This window comes from Salmo trutta, chromosome 34 (assembly GCF_901001165.1).
Source record: "Salmo trutta chromosome 34, fSalTru1.1, whole genome shotgun sequence".
Classification (NCBI taxonomy): domain Eukaryota; kingdom Metazoa; phylum Chordata; class Actinopteri; order Salmoniformes; family Salmonidae; genus Salmo; species Salmo trutta.
The window spans coordinates 1,946,817-1,961,459 of NC_042990.1; the positions used below are offsets into that span (position 1 = coordinate 1,946,817).

A 14,643-nucleotide genomic window follows, 5' to 3' on the forward strand; every position below is an offset into this window, starting at 1 on the left:
CATGACTTCTCACAGCATGTAGGAATTGTATGCTGTTAATTTTGACTTCATAAACAGTTTCAATAATGTATTACCTTAAATGTTTAATGCATTTCATAATGCATAACATTTATTTCAAATCAAATTATATTTGTCACATGCGCTGCATACAACAGGTGAAATGCTTACTTACTACAAGCCCAATGCAGTTTTAAGAAAATACCCCCCCTCAAAAAGTAAGAGATATGAAAAACAAATGATTAAAGAGCAGTAGTAAATAACAATAGTGGGGATATATAGGGGGTACCAATTCAAAGTCAATGTGTCAATGTGCAGGGGCACCGGTGTCGAGGTAATTATGTACAGTGAGGGAAAAAAGTATTTGATCCCCTGCTGATTTTGTACGTTTGCCCACTGACAAAGAAATGATCAGTCTATAATTTTAATGGTAGGTTTATTTGAACAGTGCGAGACAGAATAACAACAAAACAATCCAGAAAAACGCATGTCAAAAATATTATATATTGATTTGCATTTTAATGAGGGAAATAAGTATTTAACCCCCTCTCAATCAGAAAGATTTCTGGCTCCCAAGTGTCTTTTATACAGGTAACGAGCTTAGATTTGGAGCACACTCTTAAAGGGAGTGCTCCTAATCTCAGCTTGTTACCTGTATAAAAGACACCTGTCCACAGAAGCAATCAATCAATCAGATTCCAAACTCTCCACCATGGCCAACATCAAAGAGCTCTCCAAGGATGTCAGGGACAAGATTGTAGACCTACAAAAGGCTGGAATGCGCTACAAGACCATCGCCAAGCAGCTTGGTGAGAAGGTGACAACAGTTGGTGCGATAATTCGCAAATGGAAGAAACAAAAGAACTGTCAATCTCCCTCGGCCTGGGGCTCCATGCAAGATCTCACCTCGTGGAGTTGCAATGATCATGAGAACGGTGAGGAATCAGCCCAGAACTACACAGGAGGATCTTGTCAATGATCTCAAGACAGCTGGGACCATAGTCACCAAGAAAACAATTAGTAACACACTACGCCGTGAAGGACTGAAATCCTGCAGCGCCCGCAAGGTCCCCCTGCTCAAGAAAGCACATACACATGCCCGTCTGAAGTTTGCCAATGAACATCTGAATGATTCAGAGGACAACTGGGTGAAAGTGTTGTGATCAGATGAGACCAAAATGGAGCTCTTTGGCATCAACTCAACTTGCCGTGTTTGGAGGAGGAGGAATGCTGCCTTTGACCCCAAGAACACCATCCCCACCGTCAAACATGGAGGTGGAAACATTATGCTTTGGGGGTGTTTTATGTTAAGGGGACAGGACAACTTCACCGCATCAAAGGGACGATGGACGGGGCCATGTACCGTCAAATCTTGGGTGAGAACCTCCTTTCCTCAGCCAGGGCATTGAAAATGGGTCATGGATGGGTATTCCAGCATGACAATGACCCAAAACACACGGCCAAGGCAACAAAGGAGTGGCTCAAGAAGAAGCACATTAAGGTCCTGGAGTGGCCTAGCCAGTCTCCAGACCTTAATCCCATAGAAAATCTGTGGAGGGAGCTGAAGGTTCGAGTTGCCAAACGTCAGCCTCGAAACCTTAATGACTTGGAGAAGATCTGCAAAGAGGAGTGGGACAAAATCCCTCCTGAGATGTGTGCAAACCTGGTGGCCAACTACAAGAAACGTCTGACCTCTGTAAACAAGGGTTTTGCCACCAAGTACTAAGTCATGTTTTGCAGAGGGGTCAAACACTTATTTCCCTCATTAAAATGCTAATCATTTTATAACATTTTTGACAAGTGTTTTTCTTGATTTTTTTGTTGTTATTCTGTCTCTCACTGTTCAAATAAACCTACCATTAAAATTATAGACTGATCATTTCTTTGTCAGTGGGCAAACACACAAAATCAGCAGGGGATCAAACACTTTTTTCCCTCACTGTACATGCAGGTAGGGTTATTAAAGTGGCTGTGCATAAATAGTCTGGGTAGCTATTTGATTAGCTGTTCAAGAGTCTAATGGCTTGGGGGTAGAAGCTGTTTAGAAGCCTCTTGGACCGAGACTTGGCGCTCCGGTACCACTTGCCGTGCGGTAGCAGAGAGAATAGTCTATGACTATGGTGGCTGGAGTCTGACAATTTTTAGGGCCTTCCTCTGACATCGCCTGGTATAGAGGTCCTGGATGGATGTGTTGTTACCTAACCTTACCACCTGGGGGCAGCCCATCAGGAAGTCCAGGATTCAGTTGCCGAGGGAGGTGTTTAGTCCTTAGGTCCTTAGCTTAGTGATGAGCTCTATGGGCTCTATGGTGTTGAACACTAAGCTGTAGTCAATGAATAGCATTCTCACATAGGTGTTCCCTTTGTCCAGGTGGGAAAGGGCAGTGTGGGGTGCAATAGAGATCTGTGGGTCTGTTGGTGCGGTATGCAAATTGGAGTGGGTCGAGGGTTTCTGGGATGATGGTGTTGATGTGAGCCATGACCAGCCTTTCAAAGCACTTCATGGTTACAGACGTGAGACCTACGGGACGGTAGTCATTTAGGCAGGTTACCTTAGTGTTCTTGGGCACAGGGACTATGGTGGTCTGCTTGAAACATGTTGGTATTACAGACTCAGACAGGGAGAGGTTGAAAATGTCAGTTAAGACACTTGCCAGTTGGTCAGCGCATGGTCGGAGTACACATCCTGGTAATCCGTCTGGCCCAGAGGCCTTGTGAATGTTGACCTGTTTAAAGGTCTTACTCACATCGGCTGCGGAGAGCGTGATCACACAGTCATCTGGACCAGCTGATGCTCTCATGCATGTTTCAGTGTTGCTTGCCTCGAAGCGAGCATAGAAGTAATTTAGCTCATCTGGTAGGCTTGTGTCACTGGGCAGCTTCGGCTGTGCTTCCCTTTGTAGCCTGTAATAGTTTGCATTCCCTGCCACATCCGACGAGCGTCGGAGCCGGTGTAGTACGATTCAATCTTAGTCCTGTATTGACGTTTTGCCTGTTTGATGATTCGGGGCATAGCGGGATATCTTATAAGCTTCTGGGTTAGAGTCGCGCTCCTTGAAAGCCGGCAGCTCTGCCCTTTACGAATGTTGCCTGTAATCAATGGCTTCTGGTTGGGGTATGTACGTACAGTCACTATGGGGACGACGTCCTCGATGCACTTATTGATAAAGCCAGTGACTGATGTGGTGTACTCCTCAATGCCATCGGAAGAATCCCGGAACATGCTAGCAAAACAATCCTGTAGTTTAGCATCTGCTTCATCTGACCACTTTTTTATAGACTGAGTCACTGGTGCTTCCTGCTTAAATTTTTGCTTGTAAGCAGGAGGATAGAGTTATGGTCAGATTTGCCAAATGGTGGGCGAGGGAGAGCTTTGTACGCGTCCCTGTGTGTGGAGTAAAGGTGGTCTAGAATTGTTTTCCCTCTGGGTGCACATTTAATATGCTGATAGAAATTTGGTAAAACTGATTTAAGTTTCCCTGCATTAAAGTCACCGGCCACGAGGAGCGCCACCTCTGGGTGAGCATTTTCCTGTTTGCTTATGGCAGATTACAGCTCATTGAGTGTGGTTTTAGTGCCAACTTCGCTCTGTGGTGGTATGTAAACAGCTACGAAAAATACAGATGAAACTCTCTAGGTAGAGAGTATGGTCTACAGCTTATCATGAGATACTCTACCTCAGGTGAGCAAAACTTTCAGACTTCCTTAGATATTGTGCACCAGCTGTTGTTTACATAAATGCATTGGCCCCCGCCCCGTGTCTTACCAGAGGCTGTTGTTCCGTCTTGCCGAAAGAGTGTATAACCCGCCAGCTGTATGTTCTTAATGTCGTCGTACAGCCACTACTCGATGAAACATAAGATATTACAGTTTTTAATGTCCTGTTGGTAGGATATGTGATTTCAGTTCGTCCCATTTATTTTCCAGCGATTGAACATTAGCAAGGGCAGATTAGCTACTTGTCACCTGATCCTCGCAAGGCACCCGGATCTTTTACCTTGAAATCTTTTGCCTTATCAACTCTCCTCTATGGGTCAGTTTCCCCAGACACAGATTAAGCCTAGTCCAGGACTAAAAAAACAAACTTAAAATTGAATCTCCATTGAAATTGCTTTTAAATCTAGAATTAATCTTAATCTGTACCCCGGGAAACCTCCCCTATGAATTCATATGTCTAACTCACCGTCCGGTTCTTTGCAGCTCGGGCCCAGCTCCGTGGCCTTCATCCTCCTCCAACATCTCCCCAGAGGGTGAGGCCGACCCATTGGGCTGGGAGGGTATCTTCCTCTTCATCTAAAGGTGAGAGAGTCATTATAGGTGTAGCTCAGTTTGGAGAGCATGGAGTTGGCCACGCCAGGGTCGTGGGTTCGATTTCCGCTGGGGCCACCCATACGAAAATGTAAGCACGCATGACTAAGTTATTACAGGGCTGACATATCCTCTACTGCCACCAGGAGGCACAGTCATACACATCATCAAAAACATAATGGAAAACTACCATGCAAGCCAGTGTTCTTCAATCCTGGTCTGGGGCCTACAGGTGGTGCAGTGCAGGCTATATTTCCAACCTAGTATTAACACATCTGATTCAACTAATTATCAAGCCCTTGACTAGTTTAATCAAGTGTGTTAGTGCTATGCAGAAACAAAAGCCTGTACCCCTTGTGGGTCTCCAGGGTCATGATTGAAGAGCACTAAATATGTGACCAATATCTAAAATCAGGCTTAACTTCAGACATGTATGTATTATGTATATATATATTTGTATGGGTTTGTTCATTTTCTGTTTATAGGCAAGCTCATTGTCATCTTAGACCCAAACCTGCGATGGGACGTTCTTGGGGGGTTCGATTCGTATCGTGGGGTCCCACTCTCCTGGGGGCAGAACTGTCACCTGGTCCAGAAATTCATCTATCCCAGACAGCAGGTCCGTCCGGTCTTTGGCTTTGTACGCCACATCGTGGAATATCTACAGAGAAATGCTGATGTTGATCTAATTAACTTAAAATGTATCTAATCTGAATGCCACACCTAAGGATCCCCCTAAAGGGAAAAAGTTTCACAGTTGTTATATTCTATGCATGTCAGGGGGGGATATAATTCATGTTTATGAATGAATGTTACTCATCCTGATAAGACCATAAAATAATAATTGCACAAACAGCACGTAAAACATCTCCCCTCCTCTCACCTCATCTGTCATCAGTGTGGCCATGGATCTGCCAATCTCATGGTACTGAGGGCCTTTCCCGTGTGGACCCAGTAGCAGGAACAGAAATCTGTAGAGGACACAAACCATTTTCACACATTAGACTCAACGCAAATATATGTAGATGGACAGATATAATGTATTTTACTCAAAACCCAACATAAGTGAGTATATTTGGTGATAGGACATCCAAATACAAATGGTTTAGGTTACTGTAGGAGAGTAGGTGCAAGAATAAAACCCAGAACCAGCAGGTTAGACAGAGAAAGAGCAGTGAAAGAGTGGGTGTAGAGATGTAGTGTACCTACCTGGTGGGCACGGGCACCTCCGTGAGCCCTGTGATGAGGACGGCGGGAGACAGGCGTACGAAGGCGATGATGGGCTTCTCCAGGAAGTCCACCTCGCCTACCAGCACGTTGGACGCCTCAGCCCCCGGAGGAATCTTCTTCATGAAGTTCATGTCCACCTATAGGAGCCGAATGGGACAGAGAGAGAGACTTTAGGGAGTAACAACTATATGAGAGTGTCTCCCAATCACAAAGTATATTTGAGTTTTTTTGCCCTAGCAAAGGCTTGATGATGAGTTGAATCGAGAGAGTGTTAGGGAAAGAGGTCTGCGCAGGAAAGAATTCTTCATCCCGCTCCCGCCTACTGCTTTTCATACTGCCCTCTAGCTCTTGCTGACTTCTTGTCCGACTCCCACCCGCTCCCGCAAGAACTGGTCCCGAATCTGACCACAGTCCCGCAATGTTATTTTAGGTGTATGTGACGTAGCTCGCTTTGCAACCCTGGTCCTAGCAATTTTGCCACCCTAGGCAAGATCAAAATGCACAAAAATAGGCTAAGAAATAGGTTAAAATACCAGAGATTCTCACATGGCCCATTATATTAGGCTATCGTATTATTGTCCTATAGCTTAGAGATATAAGAAAGATAAGGAAACATGTTTCATATTTTTTCTTTTTTACATGTATTTAACACCTTATTTTTGACACTAACAGTCTCCATATAGTTCCATTAATTTTTTCGACTGGTACCAGTGGACCTTCAGACGAGTCTTGTGAGGCCTTGTGAGACCTAGAGCAAAACATGCACGTGTTCATGAGAGTCTCACCTTTCCACAAAGGGGTCATATTAGCGTGTAGCCCAAACTGTTCGGATGCTACAGACAGAAGTTGGCAGATCGGCTGTACCAAGTTCAGATGAGTCTCAAGACGCTTGTGGGGATCGTAGAGCAAACACCGCTCTAGCTCTGCCACCTTTCACTGCAGATGCGACATCGGCGGATTGAGACTCGTTCAATGCAAAACAAATCTCTAGCTTAAACTGACAGATTTTTATGGGGATTTTTTGTATTTAGCTAACTAGAGTTCCGCGGAGGGCGCGGACATCGACTCTAGGGGGTTTTAATACAATAGATAACACATACAAAACAGAAAGACAACTGTTCTAAATAATCTGTGGGGATATACCATACAATATTTTCAGCCCAAAGTTTCTGACCCCCACGCCCATAGCATGAAAAATGCCAACTACACCGCAATGATGTCTGTCGGGTCCCGCGAGATGCCCACGGGAATGCAGCTTCATATTGGGAAACACTGGTTTGTTGTATCATTATGCAGTATCTACCCCCCCCCCATGTCTATTTCTATGGGCACAAGCACTGTTCACAACCCTCTTGTTGGTGGAGATAACATTTTGTAGGTTTAAATCTTATTTCCTGCAATTCAACACATTTTCTCATGGGGTGCAGAGAAGATTTAGCCGTTTTAAAGCAATTTTTTTGCAATTCTATACATTTTACCATGTCTAATGTGTATTCATGTGATATTTGAGTGACTCGAACATGGGCTAAAAAAAACTAGCTTAAAAAAAAGTTAGCTGACATGGGCTAGTTGATCTGGACATTTCTGACAAGTTATAAAAAGCCCTCTAAGGTATGCAATGACTGACATGACAAGAGTAAGTTGAACTCCGCACTGAGTTCCCCTAGGGGGAGCACCCAAAAGTTTGGGAACTACTGGCGTAGAGGGAGAATATAAGGGCAGTACAGAGCAATGGAGTTCCTTTCGTCACAAGGTCGTTTGAACTATTTAAGAGAGCTGGGAAACCTTGCCCACTGAAATGGGTCATATCTGCATCTCTCTCTTTTCAAAAACACACACACACTATGTCTCCCTCTCTTGATTAGACTCCCCCAGTAAGAGGTTGCTTCTTGGCATACACATGAAAGCTGGTTTGAAGCTGATGACTCCTCATGGCCGCCAGCATACTTATTACATGGATGAAAGAGTCGTAAAGTGATAAAATGAGGGAGAGCTCACTGAACCAAACCCAGTTATTGAAATAAAACACCGTACAGTTAACTTTGAGACTGGTTCTTGGTTCTAGAAGGCAGGTGATGTTTATTATGCCCAGAGAGTAAGGGCTGTGGATTGATGATGGTTGTCTTGGTCCTCTGGATGAATGTGGCTGATGATCAAATCAAATTTTATTGGTCACATACACATATTTAGCAGATGTTTTTGAAGGTGTAGCGAAACACTTGTGATGTAGCGAAATGCTTGTTGCAAAGTTTCTTAGGAGCTAGAAGCAGAACTGCCATCTGTTTCTTTGCCCAGTTGCAGAGGTTACCTTGATGATGTCCACACTGCTATTATCTTTACTGACCCCAGCTTTGGAGGGCCTCCTGTCTCCGGCCTTGCTGCTGCTATCCAGGTTACTGGGGACAGAGTGCGTGGATATCAGTGGCCCTGAAACGACAAACAGACAGGGGATTGTGGCAGAAGAGTATTAGCAATGTCAGCTCCGGAGCACCGAGGCACCTGCATTCTCGTGGATACTGAGATTAGAATGCCTACTTTTGATAATATTGTGTTTTTCATATATTACTCATATGCAGACAGTTTGCAAAGCATCAAAACACAATACCGGTTCTCATATTTAAAATTTGAGAAGCCTTAATCTACACAAAAATGGTGTAGCCATACTCTGATCAATGAATTAAATTATTTTTCTATAGGTTCTCTTTTGATAATATTGTGTTTTTCATATATCACTCATATGCAGACAGTTTGCAAAGCATCAAAACACAATACCGGTTCTCATATTTAAAATTTGAGAAGCCTTAATCTACACAAAAATGATGTAGCCATACTCTGATCAATGAATTAAATTATTTTTCTATAGGTTCCCAATTGGTAGTAGTTACTGTCTTGTCTCATCGCTGCAACTCCTGTACAGACTCGGGAGAGGTGAAGGTCAAGAGCCATGCGTCCTCCGAAACACAACCCAACCAAGCCGCACTGCTTCTTGACACAACACACATCCAACCCGGAAGCCAGCCGCACCAATGTGTCAGAGGAAACACCATACACCTAGCAACTTGGTCAGTGTGCACTGCGCCCAGCACGTCACAGGAGTTGCTAGTGCACGATGAGACAAGGATATCCCTGCCAGCCAAACCCTCCCGAACCCGGACGACGCTGGGCCGATTGTGCGTCGCCCATGACCCTCCCGGTCGCGGTCGGGTGCGGCAGAGCCTGGGCTCGAACCCAGAATCTCTGGTGGCACAGCTAGCACTGCGATGCAGTGCCTTAGACCACTGCGCCACCTGGGAGGCCCCTGCTAAATAGTATTTGATACAGAGTTACAATTTATACAATCTCAAAAGACCTTAATTAATTGACAACATAATGAAACTTCATTATGGCCTGCAGTGATGAGGGTTCAAGAAATTGCACCTCGACTTCAATGCGCCCTTTAGCCATGTGAGGTGAGCCGTACACAGGAAACGCCAGCACCTCAGCGAGGGAGACGTGCATTGAGGAAAGAACCACAGAAATGAATGAACTGTAACATAGCGACACCACACACTCCACTCCCTCGGTCTCAGTCACCTAGAACGTAGAGGAATGTTCAAATGAATATGAATGGGTGACAGTTTCCTCCTTGTGGTCATCCTTGACCTGTGACCTATTCTAACTCGGTCCTGCGGGCTATGAGGCAGCCATGTTGGGACGAACAGAAGCGCTATTGCTCACATTCCCTACAAAGCCCCTGGGAGTGACAGGAATTAGTGGAGATTGCATCCGGAAGCTTAAACCCGGAATGCACGCTCCATGCTGGATATCCGGCCATGCTCTATATGTACAGTAAACGAGTTTGACTAATCAAATCATATCATTCCAAAACCAGGGGCACACTGAGGACAAACACTACTGACTCTGATAATTTGTCTTCATCTGCATACCAAGAGCTGACACTACATGTTATGTGTGGTACTGTGACATGAGTGCTGCCGTGGCATTAGACAGTTCTTACTAAAGAATCCAGCAGTCAAAAGGTGAGCAGGTCTACTGTATTGCAGCCAAATATATTGGCACCCTTGCACTTCTCTTAAATAATTACCTATTTCTTCTCAAATAAGTAAAACACGTTATTGTTAGATTATCAACATTGCAGAACCAAATTTTATTTTTGTAAACTTTAGTTTGCAATTTTAATTCTGAAAATAAAGACAAAAGGCATGGACAAAATTATTGTCACCCCAGTAGTGGTGCATGGGTCAGCCGTGTTCATCCGCAATTGCTAATTGCTAATAACCCATCCACAACTGCCCGACTATGTGACAAAGTGAAAATCTGAGCCCCGCACCCAATCTTAATCCGCAAATATAGAACATGTGCTATAGGCTACAGTCAAAGACTGCAGAACGATTTTTTGACAGGCCTGCAGGATTTTTTGTTGTTGCCTGTTTTTAGATGTTTCTGCTTATAATTTCCGACATTCTGGTAGGCTATTTGTTAGTCAACTTGTCTATAATTAGATACATGTAGCTTCTCTTTTGTCATTATATGTTGCCCTAGAAGACTAAATAAACCCTTGCCCAACAGAATAACGTAATAGATCGATTGAAGAATTGATTCTTCAATCTAGTTGACATCGGTCAATTTTTCGGGCTTCTTTTGCGTAGCAAAGAAGTTTAGGGCATGGGGAGAAAATAACGTTACAATAATGCAAATATTAAATAAAACAGGAAAGATTTTCTGTGCAAAATGTCCTAATGACGTCAGTTTGACCGGCTGTAGGAAAAAGTGTCACTACTTCTTCCGAAGTCGATGCCCCTCCTTGTTCGGGCGGTGCTTGGAGGTCGACGTCACCGGTCTTCTAGCCATCATTGATCCATTTTTCATTTTCCATTGGTTTTGTCTTGTCTTCCTACACACCTGGTTCCAATCCCATTCATTACATGTTGTGTATTTAACCCTGTTTCCCCTCATGTCCTTGTCAGTGATTGTTTGTTGTTATGTGCTCGTGTTTTTGGATTGGTGCGCAGCGGGTTATTGTACCCACGTTAATTTTATAATGTGCTTTGGTTTTTATTAAACTACTCCAGTTACACCCAGTTTGTTTCTCCTGCGCCTGACTTCCCTGCCACCTACACACACGACGTGACAAAAATAAACTTGTTTCTGATGCAATTTCAGTTCGGCTTTGATGCATATTTTATGTGGTTGAAATACGAATCAGCTTTTATGATAAAGATGGCACCTTTACAGATGGTATCTAACTGAGCATTGTATTATCTCAAGTTGCAAAAATAAATAAATCATATTTCTCCATCCTGTTCCCAAATCCAAATTATTCCTACATTTGGTGTATAATTTTACTGCAAGAAAAGCTTAATTCAGCACTCGTTATTATTAAGGCTATAGCCCTATTTACATGGGACTAGTATTACTAGAGAACGTTCTCTCTCTTTTTCCGGGATGATATTTCAACTTGTCCAGGCGATAACAGGATACACTAACTCGAGCTTGGTTCCCAAGTTTCTAAACTATACCAAACCATCTTTGGTAAAGTGTCGCCATCATTTTTGAATTGAGGAAGTGTGATCATGATGCTTTGCGCACGTTCAAGGCCTCCAGGACCAGAGTCAGCAAAGCAACCTCACAGCATTATCAAACCTCCCCATCTTTGAATGTAGGGAGGGTGTGCTTAATTTGTCAGTAAACACAGCGCTGATTTGTATTTCCAAAGAGCTCAAATTTTGTTTTATTGGTCCACAGAACATTGTCCCCGGGGTTTATGCTTGTTAAGGTGGGTTTATGAGAAGCTCAATCAGGCTTGTGTCTCCTTCAGCAGTGGGGTCTTCCTATGTTTACCAACGACCAATTTAAGCATTCAATAAAGAAAAGAACACCCTCCCCACAATCAAACACGGGGGAGGTTTGTTAATGCTGTGGTGTTGCCATGCTGCCTCTGGCACTGGGGGGCCTTGAATGTGTACAAGACAGCATGGAGTCAGCAGATTATCAAGGTGTTTTGGAGTGCAATGTTTGTTGGCAGTTATCTTGGCCAAAGGCTGTGCAACCAAGTACTAGCTCCGGGGTGCCAACAATTTTGTGCATGCCAATTTAAGTTTACAAAAATACAATTTGTAAAAATGCATGAAATGAAATGTATGCATTCACTACTGTAAGTGGCTCTGGATAAGAGCGTCTGCTAAATGACTAAAATGTAAAAAGTAAAATGTTCTGCAATGTTGAAAACCCAATAGCACAAGGTGTGGAGACCAAATGTTGTTTTCAATTTCAACTTATTTTATATGAAATAGGGAATTATTTAAGAAAAATATATATTTAGTCCGCAACTGTATATATTTAGTCCGCAACTGTATATAAGCCTTGGTAGGAAGACTGATGATGCTCTGACTCCCCTGATGCTGATACAGTGTCGATTGCAGTTATAACTCTCAGGGTCAATTATGTTGTTAGCGGACACTAACGGTGAAGAATAGCCTAAAGTGACCCCAGGGCCTGATCAGGAATGAGCAGCTGCATTCATCGTGTGTGGGATGCAATGAAGGCATTTGACGCTATATTGAATCTACAATAACTCTCTATAGCCTGCCATTAGGGAGAGGTGGTTTGCCAAGCAATTTTGTAAGTGAGATAGCTGGTTTGGGTGTTAAAAGGTTAAGCCTAATAGTTCCTACAAATCATCTTACACTTCCTGTCTACGCAAGAATGGGATTCAAACTCAAATGAACGATACTCAGAACGAGGTGAAGTAAGTGTCTAGTATTTGGTTTCTTGGCAACTGTTGTCAAACATGGGATTCAAACTTCACTCGAGCGATACTCACAACGTGGTCAAGTACAGTATATAGTTTCTTGGCAAACGTTGTCTCCTAGACAGAAGTAATGGAAGATTACAGAACCACACTAGTACCTATAATAAGACAACGAGTTGCCCACCTTAAATCATGTTTCCCTCCGAACTAGAAGTCTCTAATTCTCATGACCCAACCTTCCAGTTCAGCTCTCTTCTACACACACTGCTATAAATACAGGGGCTAAATACTATCCAGGTCCGGGAAGAACAAAAAGTCACTGTGGATGTCACTGGGACTAAGAAAGTTATGTGCCAACGTTAAAACCCTCCCATCCCAACCCCTCTCTATGGTTTTATATTTAGCATGCTGTTTGCACATGTACTGCAGGAGTCCCTTGCTAGACTCTTTAGGAGGAGAACGTCTGAGACGTGTATGTTTATACTCAGGAATTATGGAGGAGACGCCAAACGATGCTGCTCTGGAAAAATACAAGATATTTGAAGTTGTTTAAGTCTGTCCTGGTCATACAGTATATTCACAATGGAACAGTCATGGAGAGAAGTGACAGTAACTGGAAAAATAAGCCATAATATGAGACCTGTCGACTCATCTCTTACACTGTCTAGACTAAACAGGCCTCAAGGGATGGAAAACTTGCAGTCGATTAAATGCCTTCGGATTTTCATTTTAGGACTGAATGAATGAAAAAAGGTTTGCAATGAAAAAGTGGACAAAGAAATAATCACAGAACCAGAGTGAAACGTGAACTTTTTTTCTCACTGGCCCAAAATGGTGTAGTTAAAATGCATTGGGGTCATACAGGGCCTATAGGTTGGCATGCTTTCTCTCTATGTTTGGCTAGTAATAGGCTACATTTGGTTATTATGGTATGTATTAAAAAGCTGTAGAATAGAATCTAGCAATATCATTATTTAGAATTGCATTGTATTAATTGCATTCACTTTTGTTTCTAAAGTATGTTATTTTGAGAAGATCTAAGAATAGGATGCTTCCCCATTACGACAACTGCCTTTCAAAAGAGAAGATAATAATCTTCTAATCAAGTAGGCTTGTCACGTCCTGACCAGCAGAGGGTGTAGTTGTGTAGTATTTTGGTCAGGACGTGGCAGCAGATGTCTGTGTATGTTTGTTCTGGGTGTTGTGTTTCTATGTTGGTCTGTGTGGCTCCCGACCAGGGACAGCTGGTTATCGTTGTTCCTGATTGGGAGTCATATATTTATACTTGGGTTTTTGGGTGGTTGTGTTAACACTGCTATGATTTTGTAAGTAGCTTGTTAGCCTGTCTGGAGTCGTTCGTGTTTATTGTTTTCTGTGTATACTTTGCTCTAAAATATTAAAAAGATGAGTATCCACATTCCGCCTGCGATTTGGTCTATTCAACATGGCTACCATTATGACAAGGCTAGCCAAGATGAATTCCAGGTGTCTTTTTATCAACAGTAGCCAGCATATTGCTAGTACTATATATTCACTATTAAAGGTTTACTTTTATGAATCAATTTTCCCAAAGGAAATGGATTGGTGAGCGCTTCATTCTATTCTGGACAGCTCACGTGTGCCGTGTGAACGCATCAACTTACAATATGTACTGCTCGAGAAGTTGTGACTCGCGAGGAGCGTGGTTGAATGAATGGCCAATCATATTGCTCAAATACAAATAGCATGACTTTTCCATGTGTAGTCTTCAAATGGTTTTCAAGACAGCGACAGAGCAGATAATCTTGGTTAACCCCAAATGAAAGTTTCATGTAGTCAGCTGCTCGATTCTGGGTCCATACGTGTTGAGAGAAGAGATGAAGAGATGCTAGAACGAGGAGCGGAACCAGAACGAGGAGCAGAACCCTCTCTCTTTGCAAGTTATGGGGCCGAAGATCCCCTCCCATTCCCGAAATTCGAAAGATACATACACCTGCGAAATCGTGATAAGTCCAAATAACTAGTTACAAAAAAATACTAAAAAAACAACAGAACTACTGCTGCTCTCTATCCCACGCATCCCATTCCTTCCCAAGAGATTCTACGGTACCAGTTATGTTTGCGTAGATCTGTCCATGGGAGATTACACAGCAGGTAAATGTCGAACTGGAATGCCAAAATGCACTGAGAAGTTACTGGCCCAGCACACGTTTTTACTGGCGGGCCATCGTTAATGTCGGACACTGCAGAACTATGGTATGGTAAATGATAAAACCCATTTTCCATTCTCGAGAAGAGCCATGCACACACACTGAGCAAAGAGAAGTGGAGAGACCAAGCCAAGCAAGGTGAGGGTAGTGTGGAAGGGCTGGATGAAGA

The 14,643-nt window shown here is 43.2% G+C and overlaps 1 protein-coding gene across 7 annotated transcripts in view; it reads right to left on the bottom strand.

The window, feature by feature from the left end:
* The window catches only part of LOC115173303 (sodium bicarbonate cotransporter 3), a 72,179-nt gene that overhangs the window by 15,878 nt on the left and 41,658 nt on the right, over nucleotides 1-14,643 (bottom strand). For all 7 annotated transcript variants that reach the window (XM_029731276.1, XM_029731281.1, XM_029731277.1 and 4 more), the window contains 5 exons: nucleotides 7,879-7,961; nucleotides 5,514-5,671; nucleotides 5,188-5,275; nucleotides 4,819-4,965; nucleotides 4,180-4,289 (listed from right to left, as the gene is read on the bottom strand). In XM_029731276.1, coding sequence (XP_029587136.1) covers nucleotides 4,180-4,289; nucleotides 4,819-4,965; nucleotides 5,188-5,275; nucleotides 5,514-5,671; nucleotides 7,879-7,961 — 586 coding nt within the window. The remainder of the gene's footprint in view (nucleotides 1-4,179; nucleotides 4,290-4,818; nucleotides 4,966-5,187; nucleotides 5,276-5,513; nucleotides 5,672-7,878; nucleotides 7,962-14,643) is intronic.